This window comes from Rutidosis leptorrhynchoides, chromosome 5 (genome assembly GCF_046630445.1).
Source record: "Rutidosis leptorrhynchoides isolate AG116_Rl617_1_P2 chromosome 5, CSIRO_AGI_Rlap_v1, whole genome shotgun sequence".
NCBI lineage: Eukaryota > Viridiplantae > Streptophyta > Magnoliopsida > Asterales > Asteraceae > Rutidosis > Rutidosis leptorrhynchoides.
Genome location: NC_092337.1, coordinates 445,636,432 through 445,659,464, shown reverse-complemented (window position 1 = coordinate 445,659,464; position 23,033 = coordinate 445,636,432). Strand labels below are relative to the sequence as shown.

Sequence of the window (23,033 nt, the reverse complement as noted above, 5' to 3'; positions counted from 1 at the left end):
ACAACAGTATTTTCGTTGACAATGCAGTCAAAATAAGATACATGGTGATGATTTGGTGAATGCAACGTCTCCTTGAAAAATATGTCATGTAAGACTCCATGCACATAGCTTGTTTAACATCTAAGCAAACAGCGGAAGACTTCTAGGAAACCTGAGAATAAACATGCTAACAAGTGTCAACACAAAGGTTGGTGAGTTCATAGTTTTAATGTTGCGCATAATCTGTATATAAAGGTGGATCACAAGATTTCAGTTGTTCAATCCAAAAATGTTTATCAAAATATTCTACGAAATTGAGCACCCTGGTAACTAAACTTAACGTATATATAATTTGTACCCTTTGTATAATCATCTTAATAATACACGCAAACCAACGTGTACGCTTCTCAAATATCATACGTCCGTTAAAAGGCTAGTGCTCTAGCTCGAACGGGGATATCAAGCCCTGTGGATCCATATACTACTACTCGCGCCCACCAGTTCTTATAACTGGCAGTTAACAGTTACCAAAGCTAAGGGATTTTCGGTTCAAACTCAGTGTAGAATTTAGTATGTACTTGTATCCATTGCGTTTTAAATAAAGTGCATGTATTCTCAGCTCAAAAATATATATTGCAAAAGCAATTAAAAAAGGGATCAATGAAACTCACCTTAGCAGCATATAAAGTCGTTCACCAAAATGTGATCGAAACACGGATTACCAAATAACCGTAGATCTCAACCTAGAGGACATATGTTGGTCAATAAATGTCTATCAAGCTAGGTCAGGTCATAGTGTATCACAATCCTAATGCTCGATATTGACATACAAAAGTTATCCAATGTTGTTTCAAAAAGTCAATTCTGACAATAGTTTAACAAAACGAGACGTACCTTATACAAGGATTTATTTACTCGGTTGGTAATATTCAAAAATCCAATTTATCAATCTCGTAAACAAGTTGTTTAAATCTTAATTGTAGATTCAAAAGCAATTTTAATTAACTTCAATCATAATTCAGTTGCTCATATCTTTTAATCCGTTCATCAAAATTATTCGATATCTAAATGAAAAGTTATTGATTTTTCGTCAGCTTTCCAAAAACATGTATATCATATATCTTTTACCAGTAATATATGTATTTAATTCGTGGTACATCATAAACTGTTTAACAAGGAAATTTAGCATACAAGCATGTATAAATATATATACTCGAGCACTAGACATGGATACACAATTATTATATAAAAGATAAAATATAAGTACTTACATATCAATATTGAGATTCAATATTGTAGAAAAGTACGTAGACCTAACGGAGATGATAACACTAGGTTTGACTTGCAAATAATACCGATGAATATTACCCATAACCTCCTTGGCAATAACTCATAATTTCCTTAGCTTTATCCGGCTCATAAAACTATTTTGAAAGTGACACGCTCATGACCTCGTCGTAGTATTTTATGTATAATACTAATAATAATACAAATACTACTAATAATAATAAAATTGATAATAATATTAATCTTAATAATAATAATAATAATAATAATAATAATAATAATAATAATAATAATAATAATAATAATAATAATAATAATAATAATATAATTAATAAATATAATACGTAGTAATTTTTAAATTAAAACAGAGGCAGATATCTCGAGCTTTATAGGTGTGGCCTGTCCAGGACTGCCATGCGATCGCATGGCCTCCAAGACCATTTCCCATGCGATCGCATGGGATGGATTTCCAGCTCATGATCTTTTAACTTCTAGTTTGTCGACATATTTTTTAATTATTAATATAATATATTTAATTTATATTAAATTCACATGCACAGTTGACTTGTAATTTTCGTTTCGATAAGTTGTACGTCGTCACTCGACTTATGTCCCGGTTCCGGTTTTTCAAACGTCCTATCGTATACTGATAAAACTTGTACTTTACGTTTCGTGAATCGTACCTTTGTCAAAATATAGTCTTAAATCATCCATAAACTATACCGCTGTAGCAATTCACTGTAGCAAATAGTGATTTTCAAAAACACTGTAGCATTTTTGGTACTGTAGCAATTTGAAAATGTTACTATCGTTTACTAAATAACTTGAAATTATATATATGTATATATCTTTTTAATATACATAAATCAGTTTTTAAATACACATTGGAAGTTATTTATAAATAAATTTTAATAATAAATATTTTAACTTATCATATATATTCAAATAGATATTTAAACCAATAAGTTTAATGTACGTTATCAAATAATTAATACATTGTTACCTTTTCAAGTTATAGTATATATGTAATGACCCGAAAATTTGCGACTAAATTTAAACTTAATCTTTAAAGGATTAATGATTTCGACACGATAAACAAAGTCTGTAAAACTGAATCTCAAAATTTTTGAACTATTCAAGTACCCTTCGATTTTCTCAACGATTCGCGAACAATTATATGTAAATAGATACATATATATACTATAACTTGAAAACGTAACAAAGTTTTCATTGCATAATACCGTACATTAAACTTATTGGTTTATATATCTAATTGAATATATATGATTTCAAGTTATTTAGTAAACGATAGTAACATTCGATTATTGATTTGATTGATATTTAGATAAGTTAACTAAAACGTTTAAGATGAACCAGTAAAACACTAATTTGATAAAGTATTTTCAAATTGCTACAGTACCCAAAATGCTACAGTGTTTTCGAAAATCACTATTTGCTACAGTAAAATTGACTTTGCTACAGTGAATTGCTACAGTAAAATTAACTTTGCTACAGTAACTTTGCTACAGTAAACCACTATTTTAAAAATGTATTTTAACAAATAGTGAGACGATGATTTATAGAAGTAAATGACCAAAATACTCGAAAGTTTAAGATATACTTTGAGTGGTATAGTTTAGGAATAATTTAAGGCTATATTTTAACAAAGGTACGAGTCACGAAATGTAAAATGCAAGTTTTCTCAGCGTACGAAAGGACATTCGAGAAACCGGAACCGGGACATAAGTCAAGTAACAACGTACGACTTATCGGAACAAAAGTTACAAGTTAACTATGCACGTAAATATAATATAATATATAAATAATTATATAAATTAAATATAATATATATTATATTTAAATATGTCGACAAACTAAAATACAAAATGATTGTGAGCTGGAAAAAGAGGCCATGCGATCGCATGGCCATTGTGCCTCAGACCCATGCGATCGCATGGGAAGGCTGGGCAGGCAACCTCTATAAATTCAGTCGAATTCTTCCATTTTTTTTACACATATATTACTCCGTATTTATTATTATTATTATTATTATTATTATTATTATTATTATTATTATTATTATTATTATTATTATTATTATTATTATTATTATTATTAAGATTAATATTATTATTAATCTTATTATTATTATTAGTAGTATTAATATTATACATAAAATACTACGACGAGGTCTTGAGCGTGTCACTTTCAAAACGAGTTTCCGAGCGAGTTAGAGCTAAGGAAAATATGGGTTATTACCAAGGAGGTTATGGGTAATGTTCGGGGGTATTTTTGTGAAGCAAACCTCGTGTTTATCATCTCCGATGCGTCTACGTGCTTTCCTACGATATTGTATATCAATATTTAACTGTGAGTTTCATATGATCCTTTTTTCTCTTTACATTTTTGGGCTGAGAATACATGCGCAGTTTTATAAACTGTTTTACTAAATGGATACAAATACTAAAACTGATTTTGTGTGAGTTTCATAAGATCCCTTTTACTCTCTACATTTTTGGGCTGAGAATACATGCAAATGCTTTATTAACCGATATACAATATTTATATGTGTGAGTCTCATTGATCCCTTTTTTAATTGCTTTTGCAATATATATTTTTTGGGCTGAGAATACATGCACTTTATTTTAAACGCAATGGATACAAGTACATACTAAATTCTACACCGAGTTTGAACCGAAAATCCCTTAGCTTTGGTAACTAGTAACTGCCGGTTATAAGAACTGGTGGGCGCGAGTAGTTATATATGGATCCATAGGGCTTGATATCCCCGTCCGAGCTAGAGCACTAGCCTTTTAACGGACGTATGCTATTTGAGAAGCGTACACGTTGGTTTACGTGTATTATTAAGATGATTATACAAAGGGTACAAATTATATATACGTTAAGTTTAGTTACCAGGGTGCTCAATTTCGTAGAATATTTTGATAAACGTTTCTGGATGAAACAACTGAAATCTTGGTATCCACTTTTATATGCAGATTATGCGAAACACTAAAACTATGAACTCACCAACCTTTGTGTTGACACTTGTTAGCATGTTTATTCTCAGGTTCCTTAGAAGTCTTCCGCTGTTTGCTTATATGATAGACAAGCTATGTGCATGGAATCTTACATGGCATATTTTTCAAGAAAACGTTGCATTCACCAATTCATCACCATGTACCTTATTTAGACTGCATTGTCAACGGAAGTACTATTGTAAACTATTATATAAGGTGATTGTTTATATGTAGAAATCATCAGATGTCGAAAACCTTTGATTTAATATTCATTTATGGTGTGCCTTTTCAAAAGAATGCAATGTTTATAAAACGTATCATATAGAGGTCAAATACCTCGCAATGAAATCAATGAATGACGTATTCGGCCAAATGGATTTGGAGCGATCGTCACAATATATGTATCTATTTACATATAATTGTTCGCGAATCGTCAAAAACAACCGAAGGGTATTTAAATATATAAAAGTAGTTCAAAAATTTTGAGATTCAGTTTTACAGACTTTGCTTATCGTGTCGGAAATGTTAATCATACAAAGATTAAGTTTAAATTTGGTCAGAAATTTCCGGGTCATCACAGAAAATCTCACTACCGCCCGCTTAACATCTTTTGGCAACCCATTCGTAGCTTTTAAGTTGTATCTCGTTTAATGCCATAGGTGTGTTCCACGATTTATTTGAAAAAACCTTTTGGTTTCGGTTTTTCCAAAGAAGATAGCTAGTCGACCAAATCACCGCTTGCCATAAACTTTTGCCTACATATGTATTTGTTTGACCCGCATCCGTGAACATATCTTCAACATTAACAAAGGGAATACCACATCGTCCCCACCAATCGAACACTTTGCACCACACATCGAAAGCATGTTTACACAAGATAGAGAGTGGTTAACCGTTTCAATACCGCCATCACATAGCGGATAACGAACCGAATGAAGATCAATACCTCTCTTATCAAGCTCTACCAATATCGGAAGACGATTTTTATTTGCTCTCCAAACAAAGACTTCAATTTTTTCCGGCACCAATTTGTTACACAATGTTTCACAACTATCGTTACTTGGAATTAAAAGTCTCGAGTTGATCAAGTTTGTTAGACCTTTTGTTGAGAAAATCTCACTACCGCCCGCTTTCCATTTCCACAAATCTCGTGTGTGAGGATTTAATTTTACACCCGAGATCATGTCCATCAATTGTTGGAGTTCATCCTTCGCCCACCTCTTGGAGTTCTTTGCCATGACCATCGCCCTACACACTTAACACCATCCCATGAAAGTCTATCTTGAATAGAAGTTTCTAGATTTGTTTCTAATCTTGATAACCGTGTGAATTTATTCTTTAACTTCTCGTTACCAACCCACGTCTCGTTCCAAAATGAGGTAGAAGCACCGTCACCTATTTCCTTTACAAAAAAGTTTCTAAAAGGAAGACTGGAGTCTTCAATGCTAGTCCCGATTTTAATAATATCCTTTCAGAGCGACTTATAAGAGTCGTTTAGAGGGTATATTCGATATATTCAATATATGAGAAATCATAAGACTATTTATAGTGGTGACAGTGACATAAAAAGATAATGAAATATTTTAGAGGGATGACAATGACGAGACGAACGTGGTGATAAAAAAAGAAGTAATGGCGAAAGGGTAATGAAAGAGTGATCAATGATGTATTAAAATATTTAAAATATTATTAGAAGTTGATTGAAAAAGTGGTAGGAAATAGAAAAAAAATAAAAGAAACAATATTAAAATAACTCGCGCACTCGTGATTAACCCCTTGCTAACTTGCTGCCCCCCACACAAAATAACCAAACACGCCACGTTACTGGTGTGTAAACAAAATGATTAGAAATGGCAACGATGAATTCATAAAGAGTTTGGGATAATACTTTGCCAATGGATGAAAATAAAGATCAAAATATATGAATTATAGAATAGAATAATATAGTAAGTCTTAATCTATTTGAGAAGGTATGTCATGAATGACACTAATTCAATATGTATTATGGTGCATTTGATAAAACTCAATACTTTAGAACTGAATGATTCAAAGGTTTCGAATGTAGTTGCTTCTGAATGAAAATAAATTGTTTGATAATCATTTTGAACGAATAATGTGAATTTTGTAAAATTACCTTATTAACATTTGAAATGAATAAAAACTACAATATATTGTTTAATAAGTGTTCTTGAAAATTTCGGTTTGCTCTATGTCGCTTGTTCTGTGGTGTATGTATGTATTGTACAAATTTATATTTATATTTTTCATTCTGCTTGCTTTTTAAAAAAAAATAAGTGTTATTGATAAAATTTATAGAACCTAATACATATAATATACGTGCTTAATGGTTAAGAGATAGTTCCAGTTCTGAATGATTCAACATTAAATGTTGAACCATTCAACATCCTCTGTCATTCAGAGGTCATAAACAAACGCATTGAATACTTAATGTTTCAACATTCAACGCTGAACCTTTCAATTAAGAGGTAAACAAATTCACCTTAGTCCAGGAAAGAAGTGTTAACGAGGAAAGAAGTGTTAATGTGACAATGAGATATGTAATGGTTGCGAGTGATTTAAAGTTGCAATTAGTAGTAAAAAAATGAAAAAAATTATATAAAGAAAAAATCCTTCTTAATGGAGTGGTATATATTTATTTGAAAAGAAGATTGGAGATGTTGAAAGATCAATAGTCTACATGTTACTATCATAATTTCTTGTTTCTAATAATAACTAAACCCTGGACTATTGCTTAATCGGGAATAATATTTGTCTACAATAATAAACTAAATAAAACCTCAATGACGTTTGACACATATCCTTTTCTCTTTATATTTTCTCCCTCAACATACAGACATTTTTTTAAATTGATACGGAGTATTTGATATGAAAATAAAACAAACTAAAAAGAGTAAAGGGGTTTAAAGGTAGCCTTTGATGTTTTTGCTTCAATATGACATTTTATCATTAGTTTTTTTATTTTTATTTTTTCTGTTACTTTAATTTTCAAAATTAAAATTTAAAAATTAAAATTGAAAATTCAAAGCATGTAAAATAAATAATTTAAAAATTATACTGTACAATTATGCCTGGCAAACGGGTCAGGTTGGGTCGGTTTGGGTAACGGGTCAATATGGTTTTGGGTTGAAATGGGTCATAGGTCAAACGGGTTAATTTTTTAAACGGGTCAAAATGAGCCAGGTTGGGTCGGTTTGGGTAACGGGTCGAAACGGGTCACAGGTCAGTTGGGTCAAATGGGTTACATGCTTTTTTTTTTTTTTTTTTTTTTTTTTTTTACATTTATTACATTATTTTAGTTATTACGGAGTATTATTTATTATATATACATAAGAACTATTAATAAACATAATAAATGATATAACCATAAATGCTTTCATAAACTTTGACGGATGAAATTTTTTGTGCTCGACCCATTTGACCCGTTCACAAAACCCATTTGACCCATTTCTATTTATTGATTTTTGAGTATTGATACCCATTAGACCCGTTCCTTCAGTTTTTTTATAGGACTCAATAGGTTGAAAAGAAACACATTTAAATCCTTTTTTTAAGTTTTAATTTACATTTTTAGGCTTAATTTTTCTCAAGACCCAATTGACCTGAAAGCTTGACCCACTTGACCCGAATTTGAGTGTATGTGTCACAATTGCCAAGTCTATGTACAATACCGTAAAACATATAGGTTGTGTCAAGCATATAGGTTGAGGATATGTTCGAAGACATTCGGATTAACTCACAACCTTCGTCGAAATCGCAAATTTGGCAAGCAATCGAGTGGGTGTGTGGTTACACAATTTGAAAAAATCAGAACCTTACATTATTCAAAAATAATAAAAGTAGTGGTCCCATGTTGCTTAACGACATCCAAGTTAATACGTTCGAATGGATTTCGAGAAGGTCAAAGAAAATAACGCTTAATTGGAATGATTGGCTTTTAAGTCCGAATATACATGATGATCACGGTTAATGGGTCTCTTTGGGTTTCGTCTTTTTTGTTTAATGATTTTTTAAAGTTGTAGTTTTTTTTAGCATGTTCTTTGCATGCTTCTTATTGTAATCTCTGTTTTTATTTTAATAAAATCATTTAGTTGCCTTTAAAAAAAAAAAAAAATAGGTTGTGTACATAACAGTATAACAGTATAAGATTATGAACATATCATCGCCCAATATTTATATCATCACCCAATATTTATATGTATCACTATTGTGGTCTGATTGATAAATTAATTAAAAATAATCAAATCTCCTCTCACATTCTCAATTTGATAAATTAAAAATACATATCTGTCTTCCCATCTGTGAATCAAGAAAGACCCATATTGTCATTTGTCGGTATTCTTTGTCAGATTATAAATTACTCCATTATTCTTCCTAAGTCTATCTATCAACCATTCACTTTCAAACACTTAATCAACAGTCACTAAAAGGGGCAATGAAACAAAATTGGTGGAAATCTGCTTACAAGCAGAATCACTTTGTTTTTAAGTTAGGGATTTCAATTTTGTTAGTGGGGTTTGGATTAAGATTTCTTTTTTCACAATCTTCAAGTGAGATCCCTAATGTTTCTGATGATAACATTAACACCCCTGTTGTTGATATTGATGATTCTGCTGAATCACCTAAAGATTTGATCCAAATTCACCATAAAGGTACAATTTTTAGGTTATTTTTGTGTGGTTTTGCATTAGAAATGGGTTTATATATATTGTTCTTTTTGTTTATGTAATGCTTGCAATTGATTATACAATGCACTGAAAGTATAATTTCATCATAAAGATACAATTTTTTAGATCTTTATTTATGGTTTTGTAATAGATATAGATAAGATATGGTTTATGATTTCTGGGTTGTAATCTTTGATGTTGGATATTAAATAATGTTTGTAATTGATGATTTTAATTATAAATCTCAATGAAAGTACAAATTCATCTATAAAGGTACAACTTTTATTGATGGGGTTATTGTTATTATTATTTCTTGATCTGTTTTATTTGCAGTTTTTATCTGCATTTACTTATGTTTTTCCTATTTTAAAGTTGTGTTTACTTATGTGGGATTAGTATTAGTACTATGTACTAAAAGTAGACAAATTTCTTTATTAATCTGATATAAGATTTGATGTTGGCTATTGGTTTCATTGAGAACTGAAACTGAATGTATTTTTTGAAGGTAATGGATCTGAAAAGTGTGATATTTTCGACGGTGAATGGCTACCGAATCCGGGAAGTCCAGCTTATACGAATAACACGTGTAGATGGATCGAAAGTCATCAAAATTGTATGGGAAATGGGAGGCCAGACACTGGATATATGTACTGGAAATGGAAGCCTAAAGCTTGTGAATTGCCTCGTTTTGATGCGAAGAAATTTCTTGAAATGATGAGGGATAAATCTTGGGCTTTTGTCGGTGATTCGATAACTAGGAATCATCTTCAGTCCTTCATTTGTCTTCTATCTCAGGTAAAGTTTCAAACTTTAATCTCTTTATATGATACATTTCTTGATTTTAAGAGTTGCTAATGGTTTCATGTCAAGAATTATGTGTCTTTGGTGTTCTTGTTTCTTAGATTATGTTAAATGTCATTTTGAGTCATGTTAAATTGGTATGCATTGATATTTAACCTAGAAGAAATATCATTATAATGATACGCGTATTGAAATATTGAGCTGAATGAATTGTCCCAACATATATTTGTCCAATTTTTAGGTGTGTTTAGATGAGTATTTTGAAAGCGATTATGTTAGTGAATAATCACATCAAATTATCTAGTCTAGTATTATATTAACGTTATGTAAGAATTGTGTTTGCATGGGCTCCTTTTGAACTTTTAATACTCACAAGTTGTATGCTTCTAATTGTTTAGTAATTGAGTTAATAGGTAAAAGCATGGTTGCAAATGGTGGTTGCAGCAGTGGTTGCGACGATTTGGTGACTTACCCGTCCCCTTTCGCCCGAAAACGTCCAATTAGTCAGTCAATGCTAAAAAGTCAGGTCAAAGTCGGTCAAAAGTTGACCTTTTGTCTGACCTTGTTCTAATGTGAACGGAAATCCCAAACCCAATTTTAGATTTAGCTGGATATAACAAGTCCCAAACCGACTTACATAGTATCCCTTAAAGATAAATTAATAAATACACTATAATTATAAAAAACGTATATATTATTTAAACTGATAAGAGTTTTGTGGCTTCTTTGAAACTAATAATAGTTTATTGTCTCATAGGTAGAAGATGCTGTTGAACTATATCACGATAACGACTACAAGAACCGAAAGTGGCATTTTCGGTCTTATAACCTCACGGTATCAGTTATATGGTCTCCGTTTCTTGCAAAAGCCGACATTTTTGAAGACATCAACGGTGTTTCGTCATCAGAAATCCAACTCCACATGGATGTTCTTGACAAACAATGGACCGAACAATTTCACACGTGGGATTACGTTTTATTCTCTTCTGGTAAATGGTTTATCAAAACAACAATTTACTACGAAAACAATTCCATTTTGGGCTGCCATGGTTGTGAAGGAGATAAGTACGCCGATCTTGGTATCAACTTTGCTTATCGTAAAATGTTAAAAAGTCTTTTTAAGTTCATTATGGAATCTAACCATAAAGGTATGATCTTTTACCGAACATCGACCCCAGACCATTTTGAACACGGGTCATGGTCAACTGGTGGGACTTGTGATAGAACTGTTCCTGCAGATGAAGGTGAGTTTGAGTTGACTGATCTGAACCGAATCCTTCGAGAGGTTGAATTACCGGAATTTTCAAAAGCTGAAGATGAAGCTTTTGAAAAGGGGTTGAAGTTGAAACTTATTGATGTGATGCCTCTTTCGTTGGTGAGGCCCGATGGGCATCCGGGCCCTTATAGACATTTTTACCCGTTTGCGAAAGATAAGAAGGCTAAAGTTCAGTATGATTGTTTGCATTGGTGTTTGCCTGGCCCAATTGATTATTGGAATGATTTGCTCATGAATTTGGTGGTTAGTGGTTGATGCAAATGCAAATGGCTTGTGAATACAAACTCTGATCAGTCTTTTTTATTTTATTTTTATTTATTATTTTAATTTTAATCACAGTTTTGTCTTTTAGGAATGTGATGTAGTGGAAATGTTGTTTTTTAGTAGATAATAATTCATGAATGGCCATGTGGACTTAAAAGGCATATTTCTTGTTATCCAGAGCTATTTATTCTTAATGGTTTGTCTGTTTATATCAATTTTTCAATCCCTTATTAAAGTTGCAATGGTCTATTATCCAAGTCCTTATTTCTTGAAAAAATTACGCGGTTGGTCCTTAATGTTTGTTCGTAAAAGATTATGACCACCAAAAGATATATAAAGTGCTTATAGAACAAAATGAAAACACAAAAGAAATTAATCAGAATCAATATGTTTTCTGATTGAATGATTTACGTAAACTAAAAAGTCAAGAAACATTAAAATGATAAGACCTGGAATAAACAAAAATATGAAGACAGTAGGTTGACTGCCAAAGATGATAACTTTTTTGTGTGATCCAGATCAAAAAATGAACCATAAATTGGTTTATATAGTTAATGAATCTCCAAATTAACATCTGCCACCTTCTAGTTTCCTTTAGTCCAAATATAGTCCCTCCAAACGATGCAGACATGACCTTTAACTTCCTTTTATTGAGCTTGAAGATTTATCTCACATGGGCATGATTAAGAACCAATAACACACACATGATTCAGATTCATATTGAATATTTTAACATTATTAAGCCATCAACTAATCATTTTTAAGCCAACAAACTTTGAATGACTTCATAACTGTAAACACAACAGCTAGTGAAAGGGAAAACAAAAGACAATGAAGCAAAATTGGTTGAAATCAGTTTACAACCAAAATCAGTTTGTTTTTAAGTTAGGGCTTACAGTTATGCTAGTGGGGTTGGGATTAATATTTCTTCTTTCACAGTCTTCAAATGAGATTCCTAACATTTTTCATAATGGCATAAACAGCCATGTTGTTGACACTGATGATTTGGTTGAATCAGTTAAAGATTTGAGCCAAATTCATCAAAAAGGTACAACCTTTTAGCTTTTTCTGTTATGCTGGTAATTGCAGCAATGTTTATGATTGATTATGCAAATGAAAGTATAATTTGGTGTTAGTTTTGATGTTGGTTATTGATTATTGATAGTATTATGAACATAAACTGTAATTTATGTATTTCGTGAAGATAATGGTACAGAGAAGTGTGATATTTTCGATGGTGAATGGGTACCGAATCTGGGTAGTCTTGCTTACACGAATAACACATGTAAATGGATCGAAAGCCATCAAAATTGTATGGAAAATGGGAGGACAGACATTGGATATATGTACTGGAAATGGAAGCCTAAAGCTTGTGAATTGCTCCGTTTTGATGCGAAGAAATTTCTTGAAATGATGAGGGATCAATCGTGGGCTTTTGTTGGCGATTCGATTATTAGGAATCAGTTTCATTCCTTTATTTGTCTAATATCTCAGGTAACGTTTCAAACTTTAATCATTTTGTATGGTACATTTCTTGATTTTATAAGTTAAGTTTAAGCTACAAGTAAGACTCTTAAAAAGATATATTATCAAACAAGTTATTGTCATTCAGAATCGAGTTCATTCAGAACATTTGAATCATTCAAATTATTATGAACCATTCAACGCTTAATCATTCAGTTTTATCAAAAACACATTTAAGAGACTCAATATTGTAATGATTTTGTCATTTATCAGGTAGAGGAGGCTGTTGTACTTTACCACGATGATGAATACCATGACCAAAAGTGGCGTTTTCCTACACACAACCTTACGGTTTCCGTCATATGGTCTCCGTTTCTTGCAAAATCCGACGTTTTTGAAGACAAGAACGGTGTTTCATCCCCGGATATCCATGTCCACGTGGACATTCTTGACAAAATATGGACCGAACAATATCACACATGGGATTACATCTTATTTTCTTGTGGTAAATGGTTTACAAAACCAACATTTTACTACGAAAGAAACTCAATTTTGGGATGCCATGCTTGTGAAGGAAAACATACTGATCTTGGTATCGATTTTGCTTACCGAAAAACGTTAAAAAGTCTTTTTAGGTATATTATAGAATCCAACCACAAAGCTACAATCTTTTATAGAACTGCCACCCCGGACCATTTTGAAAACGGGACATGGTCAACTGGTGGGACTTGTGATAGAACGGTTCCTGCAAATGAAGGTGAGTTTGAGTTGACTTATTTTGACCGAATCCTTCAAGAGGTTGAATTACAAGAGGTTTCAAAAGTGGAAGCCGAAGCGTTTATAAAAGGGTTGAAAGTGAAACTTCTTGACGTAATGAAGCTTTCGTTGTTGAGACCCGACGGACATCCAGGCCCGTTAAGACAATTTGACCCGTTTGCTAAAGATAAGAAGGCTAAAGTTCAGTATGATTGTTTGCATTGGTGTTTGCCTGGCCCAATTGATTATTGGAATGATCTGTTGATGAATATGGTGGTAAATGGTTGATGCAATATCTTGTAAATAGTTTTGTTTTATGTTGTTTGTATCAATTTTTTTAATTAGAAGTAATTCAATCATGATATTTATTTCACTTTATCAGACATACCTTATATCATATTAGGAATTAGGAAACAGATAAAGTACATATAAGTATATAACTATTTGAGGTTTATTTTGCTGTAACATCATAATCATAATCACAGTATAAATTATTGTAATTTATTTTGGGATTATCTAACATAACTTTAAAAAATTAAAGTTGGGTAATGTAAAAGATGCAATGTAGGTTTGAAAATTTTATTGAAAAGGTTCTCATTTGACCTTGTAACATGAGTATTTTTGTATTGGATTTAAAGATTTGATTAAAAGAGTCATAACTGGAAAGAATTATTTTTATTAAAAAGTGATGATTTTGTTAGACATGAGCATTTAATATTTCCAAAGCAAATCTTAATTTACTCTTAACGGTAAAAATTCAAACTTTAGAATGAAATTTGAAAATATAACCGTTAGAAGGCTCTCACATTCTTTCTGTATAAAACCCACAAATCACTAATCACTAATTCACTAACAATACCATCTCAACCTGCAAAAGATTCCATTTTTCACATCTCAAGCCCTAACCCACAAATGGCAGACGTTGCGATCTATGATCACGTAATCATTCCATCGAAAAAGAGAACCAAAAAACCACTTGCCCCTAAAAATGATTCCAATATCATCACCGAAACAATCTATGCAGGAAAAGAGAACTCTGAAAGCCTTTCACAACCCAAATCCTTAAAGATTAAGAAATCAAACAAAACGAAAAAGAATCCACAACCCGAACCTGAAACTGAACTGGTTGCGTCTTCTTTTGAAAAGAAGTTGCAAGAAATGCAAGAAAAACTTGAAAGGATGACTCTTGAGAAACAACAAGCAGAAGAGAGGTTGAAGATGAAAGAGCAAGAACTTGAGTCACAAAACAAAGAACAAGAAAAAGTTAAAATGGAGCTTAAAAAGTTGCAGAAATTGAAAGAATTTAAACCCACAATGGTACAGTACTTACCCCCTTTACTATCATCTTTATAGTTTTATAATTTGTTCAAAGATTTTAATTTATAATTAAGGGTTTGTATCTTATCGGAACGACATAATCTTGAAATTAGGGTTTGTATCTTTGATTAGAAATTGTTAGTCCGATTCAAATTAGGGTTTTGACTGTTTGTTGTTCACATATAACAATCTTTCTGCTTAAATTATTGGTTACAGGCTCATAGAATCTTGATTATCATGTATTAGAGTTCTTGATTTTAGGACTAGGGTTTGTATCTTGAATTGGGAATTGTTATTGTTATGCAACTTCAAATTACGGTTTTGTTATCTGTCTGCTTTTATAACAATCTATATAGGTATTGGTTGTTTTTAAAAAAAAAATTAAATTTAAGACATTTCTTGAATTTGGTTCTAGGGTTTGTATGTTGAATTGGGAAACCTAAAATTAGAATTTTGATAACTTGTTTTTTATTTATCTCAGACACTGCCCATTTTGCCATCTTTGAAAGACAAAGATCAAGCTAAGAAGAAGAAGAATAGTTGTGAAACTAAAAAGCCAGCAACTCCTTATATTATGTGGTGCAAGGAACATTGGTCTGAGGTAAGAACCCAATTTGTATTTATTTATGTATATTTGAATAATATTTATAACTTATTATATGTTTAGTATCATTGGGGAATTTTCATGTTTTTTTTGTAGGTAAAGAAAGAAAATCCAGAAGCAGAGTTCAGTGAAGTAGGAAACATTTTAGGTGCAAAATGGAAGACATTAACACCCGATGAAAAGAAGCCTTACGAGGAGAAATATCAAATTGAAAAAGTGGCTTACTCGAAAATTATTGGTAATGAGAAGAGAGAAAACGAAGCTATGAAGCTTTTGGAAGAAGAACAAAAGCAGAAAACAGCTATGGAGTTGCTCGAACAATATACGCAGTTCATACAAGAAGCCGAAAAAGAGTTTGATAACAAAAAGAACAAGTAATTATCTAATTACTTGTTTAAAATAGAGAGTTTGCTTTTTTTATTTTAATTATTTTTTGTTTTGTTTATAGGAAGGAGAAAGATCCATTGAAGCCGAAGCGTCCAGAGTCTGCGTATTTCTTGTTTATCAAAGATAGACGTGCTGCGTTAATTGCTGAAAACAAGAGCGTTGTTGAGGTAATTTGTTTTTTTAATGATCAAATTCGTCAAAGTTTGTGTCTTTGTATAATTGTGAAGATTTGATGAATTTGGTTGATGTTTTGATGGTGGCAGATTGCTAAGATTACAGGAGAAGAATGGAAAAATATGACAGATAAGCAAAAAGGTAAATACGAAAAAGTGGCGAAGAAGAAACAAGAAGAATATACGCAAGAAATGGAGGCGTATAAACAGAATAGAGAAGAGGAAGCAGAAATTGCAAAGAAGGAAGAAGATGAACTGATGAAAGTTTTAAAGCAGGAAGCTTTACAATTGCTTAGAAAGAAAGAAAAAACTGAAACTATCATTAAGGTTTCTGTCCCTAACATTTTGCTGTTTTTATCGGGTTTTTTTTCTTCTATCTTTTGACAGTTTAATGATTGAGTAGAGTTTTTCTTGTTAACGTAGAAATTAAAGAAGATGAAGAATAAAAAAGACGAGAAGAAGAACAAGAAGATCAAAGATCCTAACATGCCCAAACGCCCACCGTCTTCTTTCCTCCTTTTCAGGTTTCTTCTTTTTTTTTTTAAAGAAAAAAAAAGGATTTTTCTGTTGTTAAGATGATTAACATACTTGTGAATGTTAAATAACCGTTGTCTAAAAGTCAACATAACCGCTATGTGCAAGTTTTTTAAGCACTTTAATGATAGCCCAAGAATTGTCGCTAGAAAAATCCAAAAAGAACAAGCATTTAACGTTTCTCTTATATCTATTTTAAATTTGACAATCGTGTTATTTTAATGCATTTGCAGCAAACAAGCACGGAAGGATTTGTCGGAAGAAAAACCGGGAATCAGCAATGCCCAAGTGACTGCGTTAATTTCAGTAAAGTGGAAGGAATTGAGTGAAGAAGAAAAGCAGAAATGGAATAGTGAGGCTGCAGAAGCCATGGAAGCTTACAAGAAAGAACTGGAAGAGTACAACAAAAGCGTAACGGAGATGATCAATAACGATGATGATGATAATTAGCGCAATCATGCTCAACTACTTTTGTTGAACACTATGAATGGCAATCACGTCATCACTTTATTTGCTTTAGTTGGTACTTGTTTCGATCTCCTATCGATTTATAAATACAATTCATGAACTACAAATTCAAATAAAGCATGGGCGAACACGTATTTCGTCATTTTTTTCGTTGAGCTTATTGTGAGTGCCCCTTGATCCTTGTTGTGTATTACATTCTTTGAGCTTATATGTTGTCCATCTACCTTCTACTATTATGAGTATCATTCATACTTAACATGAAAATGGATATTTTCAATATAAACATAACATGAACTTTTCAAAAAAGTTCAAACAAGAAAGGTAAACATATATTGCTTGTGGTTTTTACTATAACCACATGCACAACATAAGACCATTGCCACCAAAGAGATGAAGAATAAAAAAGACGAGAAGAAGAACAAGAAGATCAAAGACCCTAACATGCCCAAACGCCCACCATCTTCTTTCCTCCTTTTCAGGTATAACTTCTTTGACAACAAAAAGAATAAGTTGTTATCAAGTTCATTGATACACATTCTAAATTAGATAATCATGTTACTTATTTATTTAATGTGTTACGCAGCAAACAAGCACGGAAGGATTTGTCGGAAGAAAAACCGGGAATCAGCAATGCCCAAGTGACTACGCTAATTTCAGTGAAGTGGATGAATGATGTTCAACTAGTTCTGTTGAACACCATGACGTCATCACTCTCGACTGCATTATTTACTTTAATAAAGTAGTTGGTACTCGTCTCAATCTCATATCTATCTTATAAATAAAATACAATTCATGTAGTTGAGTCACTGTTCTTTTAGCCTGAATTGAATGTTGTACACTTCCTATTTATAGAAAAGGCAACACCATGTGTACAAGCTTCTTAGCTAAATGAAGGAATTATACCAAATGGCCTTAAGATTAAGCAAGAATCAAACCAATAAATAAATACTACTCTTACTGTAAGGCAATAATAAAAAGAAAAACAATAATAATGTTATCTGGGGGAAAAAGCGAGAATCAAATTCGACACCCGTAAAATGGGAATCCAATTCCCATTGCATAAATTGTTATAAATACAAGTGCTGTTTTGCTTGACCAATGTATGTGAGTGCACAATCAATCAAGCAAAAGAATTTATATGTATAATGGCTTCAATCCAATGCGAAAGGCCGGTTGACCACACCAAAAACAGCACCCAATCTAACCATTTCCAAACCAATGCCCAGAACAAATGTAACACCTGTGGCTACCAAAAACCAATTGACCACAACAGTGCAAATGCCCAACCCAAATGTAACAATGCCTGCTCCTGCTGTCAGCAGCAGCGTAAGGAAAACGAACACTCTTTTACAAACAGAATGAAAGAGATGGCAAATTCAGCTTACAAGAAAGTGGCTGACCAGATGCACCACCAGGATCAACAACAAAACAATGGACACAACAAGCCAAACTCTAGAAGAAAAAAGAAAGAATCTAACATGAGTAACTGCATACCTAGGATCATAATCATTGATCAAAGGAGAAGACACACGAACTCCAAAAAGAAGGGGAACGAATGTAAATGTAAAGACGAAAGCAGCAGCAGTAGTGACAGTGAAAGTGACAATGATGCTCATGTAAAACGCATCTAACGTGCGTAACAAATTTGATTCAAATTTCGTATGCAGATATACACATAAACTATATATTACATGGAATAAACTACAACTTGTGGTAGTGAAGTTTTTATTGATTGATGTTATGTATGAACTGCTATTTCCCCAATGTGGTATTTTCTAATGTTATATAACTCAAGTAGTTCGTAAAAACATTCTTGAATGCCATAGCTACCAATCGCGGAGATATAAATATCACCTCTTAAAATTTAACCGTCAAAATCAAATCACAGAGTTTCAAAAGATATTAGTTATATATATTCAGTAGAAAACTATGGTCATTATGCTAACATAATATAAGCCATAATTATACACAAATACTGACTGACACTAACTTATCAAGGCCCATTGATCACCTTTTCACCCATGATGCAACATCTTCAACAGCGTGTTCATCAGCATCTTCAATAGTCATGATTCCAGTTAGCTCAAGATTCTTCTTAGCTATTTGAAATGAATGGTCACCATATTCGATTACATGAAAAGCATTCAAAACTTTCAGCTTTTTCCCAACCACATCAAAGATTCCAGGGGGCAGAAACCATCATAACCACCCTATTTACGACAAAGGAAGAAAAAGAAGCAAACGTAGTAGTGCTATGTGCACTAGCATACTAACAGTTTTTGTATAAACCTCAAGATAACTGCAGTCTGCTTAATAATTTTAGCAATAAATTAACGTGTTTTTCGGCACTGTAAACTCAAACATGGAATACTCAAATTAGAATGTTTAATTTATGAGTAATATTTTACATTCTTATCCACTGTTAGAGTACCCTGGAATACAACAGATTAAACATTTAATCTAATCACACAGCTCAATAAGAAAAAAATAAAACAACATTCCAAATTTTAGTAATAATTGACACTATTTCGTGTATCGGTTAATATTAGTAAGTACAGCAGTCAAACTCTGTTCAAGTCATTTGACTGACATTTCAAGAACTGACCACTACAGCATTGAATCGATTGACCAAATTGTATTAAAAATAACACCGGCGATTCACGATTATTCAACTTCACCGACGAGCTGTCACCTCTTTTGATCGATCGGACATAAAGTTTTATTGCTACTTCATGTTCGTTTTTCGCCGTTCGCGGCCGCTTCGATGCCATTTTCCCGATCAGAAATCATAATTTAATTTATTACTTATCAGAAAAAAAAAGGATTCAAATTGATGAACCGATTGTAAAGAAATTATTAAGACAGATTTGGGCGAATACGAACCCTAATTTCATGTAAGCTGAACATTTCGCGCCAAATGACATCGGCTGACGCAGCCGTTGAATACAATTTCTAGTTGGGCCTTATTGGACTTAACTCATGTTACTATAACTCATGTTATTACAATTTCTAGTCGCGCCAAATTCCTAAAATAGGCCTCATAAACTATATAACTTGGGCTTTACTTTGGCAACATAAGGGAAATTTATGCCCTTTAAAAAAAAAAAAAAAGTATTTGATAATATGCCCTTAAAAATTTTGAAATTGCAAGAATTGCCTTCTGTCCACGCATCACGCATGATGTGCGCAAGTCCGTGTGTGATGCTTTTGTTCGAGATATTCAATGAGACAATCAGTTTCCCTCGAAAACTCGCACCACGCACTAAGCACCACCGATGGTGCGTGGTGTTTGGTGCCAAAGTTTTTGCCCAACAAGCACCAAACACTATGCACCAAACTCCATGCATCAAGCACCAAGCACAGTGCGTGTTGCATGGTTTTGGTGTGTGTTTAAGAGCAAAAAGGGCTGTCGAGCTGAATATCTCGAATTCATGCATCACGCACGGGTTTTGCACGCATCATGCATGATGCGTGGACATGGGCATATCTTGCAATTTCAATTTTTCGAGAGCAAATTATTAAAGACTTCTGGATATGGGGTTCACGGGTAACATTCACATTTAAAAAATTCTATTATTTCTGTTTCATAATTACAAATATATAAATAAATATAAAGCCTGATTACACTCCTTTTTCAAAAAAACAAAAGAACCATAGGTATATAGTTTGCAATGTTTTGGCCTCTTTCATAGTTGTTACTTTTTCATGAGTATAATATATGTTACTCCGTATATGATATGATTTTTGCTACTAGTTATTAGTACTGATATTTCGAACAGCTACATTTTGTACAACGTACATCCCTACCCGGTTTTAATCAAGTGAATATCTTAAATATCATGTGTGGTCCAACGATATACATGATGTGAACAACATGAATCATTTCTAAAATTTATTAACCCTAAAGGACAACCAGAAAAGCTGCCTCACTTGCTTGTCCAATTAGGTTCTTTCATTTGCAATATTGTTCTGAATACTTTATTGGTTCTCATTTATGAATCAATATCTTAGAGTAGAAACAAAATTAACATAATAAAAACAAAAACAAAAAAAACATAATAATGAAACAGTTGTAACTCATTATGAAACTTAAATAACCAACACAGTAATTAAAGAACAAAACCAAGATAAACACATGATGTACATAACTACACAATGAGCACCATAAGCTCAAACATGATAACTACATATGATTAATATTAAGTAAACCGATAACCCTGATATATATTAATGATCCCAATCCATCTTAGCATACGTCAACAAGGATACATCTTTTTTAGGTACTTCACAACCCGAAAGATCATATATAATAATATATTAGATATTAGATTAGATGCTATACAAATGTAGCTAGCTAGGTTTAAATTAATATAAAAAAGACTAAAAGTCTCAAGGTAACCAGCTAGATTATAAATCAAACTGCTTCAACTTAACCACCATAAATATTAGTATTTCAAGAAAGCTCTTGGTTCTTCTCCACCACTCTTACTTCTTTTGCAGATCTAAGCACATTAGCCTGAAAAAAAAAAAAAAAAAAAAACATCACAAATTTAAGTCAAATGAAACATATCATAAAACGATTATTAATCAGTCAAAAGAGTGACAATTAATGTATATATATGTAGAAAAATATATAGTTGACCTGAGCATCAGTAATTTCAACGGCAAATGCATCAACAATGAACAAAGATAAAGTCTTGTTATAGGTTCCAGGCTCAAGTTTTTTAACCAACAAGTCATTATGCTTCTTGCTTAAGTACATTTCCAACTCTCTTACACCTCTCTTTGTTCTGCAAGCACAGATTAAAAAGAAAAATCATACATACATAGGCCTATCAAACAAGTATACAAATTATAGTTCTTATATATTTAAAGACAAAATGTAGATTGTAGAGAAGTGAAAGTAGAAAAAAGAGACCTATCAGATTGAAGGTGCTCATATTGAGGATCATAGTTCATGAACACAAAATGCAGATGTTTTTCTCTGTCACTCATTATGGTTAATTGAGTAGTAGGCAACTTTGAGTGAAAAAGATCCATTGGTTATTGCCCTTTTTATAGTACACCACCAAATCACTTTGACTCTGTCAAACTATTAGTGGATCTAGAAATTCCAAAAATAAAAATGTATAAATAAAGATAATTGTTTTTATCGTATTAAATTTTGATGTGTGTTGTTTATTTTTAATAAAGGAATGTAGGGGTAAAGATAGTGAAAGACCATTACTTTTCAAAAAGCAATGAAAGAAGTCAAGAACCATCTACCTTTTGTAATATAGAGTATTAATTAATTAATGTGGAATTAAAGCAAATATATTTTTATGAGTATTATGGTAAGATTGAAATAGAACACCATTGGTGCAATTGACTCCATGAATAATATTACATGCACTTAGGTTGAAAAAATGTAAAGGGATTTATGTTATTGACATTAAAGTAAGTCGTTGACCATTATTAAGGTGGCTTAATGATAAGCTGGAGCTTATAAATGGAATTGAAGCTCATAGTTCAAGCTGATAGCTGAAATTTAACTTTTAAACTGAAAGTTTAAGTTTTTTCTTTTTAAGTGTTAGGAAAGTTGTTGGAGCTTTAAACTTATAATTGTAAATTGACAAATAAAGAAAATAAAACTTATGATATTTAATTATATGAAGGGTAATTATGTAACTTTTCATTCTATAAACTATATATGAGTTTATTTTTAAACTAATTAAGATTAAGAATTAAAATAGCTTCTTTTTCTAGAATTAGTTAAAATAGTTTCTTTTTCTAAAGCCTATTTTTTTTTTTTTTAATAAACTTTAGAAGATTTGACACCCATACAGGGCCGGGCATGATGCCGTGCGGGGTGGGCGATCGCACCGGGCATCAAATTTCAAGGGGCAACAATTTAGGAGTCCAATTTCATCTATACTAGATTCATTTCGGCCCATAGTTCTAACTCATATAAACCCTTATTTAAAAAATTGAAAAAAGCACATACATAAATTTAGAAATATTGAAAAAAAACTCATTTAC

At 32.1% G+C, this 23,033-nt stretch overlaps 3 protein-coding genes across 3 annotated transcripts; all 3 read left to right on the top strand.

Moving 5' to 3' along the window:
- Positions 1–8,629: 8,629 nt before the first annotated feature.
- On the top strand, positions 8,630–11,467 carry LOC139848368 (protein trichome birefringence-like 23). The gene is made up of 3 exons (XM_071838100.1): positions 8,630–8,956; positions 9,477–9,766; positions 10,530–11,467. Exons 1-3 carry the CDS (start codon positions 8,740–8,742, stop codon positions 11,301–11,303), a joined length of 1,281 nt encoding a protein of 426 aa, XP_071694201.1. The 5' UTR covers positions 8,630–8,739; the 3' UTR covers positions 11,304–11,467.
- A 676-nt stretch (positions 11,468–12,143) lies between these two features.
- LOC139850129 (protein trichome birefringence-like 24) lies at positions 12,144–13,820 on the top strand. The gene is made up of 3 exons (XM_071839717.1): positions 12,144–12,360; positions 12,517–12,806; positions 13,050–13,820. Exons 1-3 carry the CDS (start codon positions 12,144–12,146, stop codon positions 13,818–13,820), a joined length of 1,278 nt encoding a protein of 425 aa, XP_071695818.1.
- A 624-nt stretch (positions 13,821–14,444) lies between these two features.
- LOC139848001 (high mobility group B protein 13-like) lies at positions 14,445–17,182 on the top strand. Its single transcript, XM_071837739.1, has 7 exons — positions 14,445–14,849; positions 15,331–15,450; positions 15,550–15,827; positions 15,902–16,007; positions 16,104–16,340; positions 16,437–16,537; positions 16,781–17,182. Exons 1-7 carry the CDS (start codon positions 14,445–14,447, stop codon positions 16,995–16,997), a joined length of 1,464 nt encoding a protein of 487 aa, XP_071693840.1. The 3' UTR covers positions 16,998–17,182.
- Positions 17,183–23,033: the final 5,851 nt, after the last annotated feature.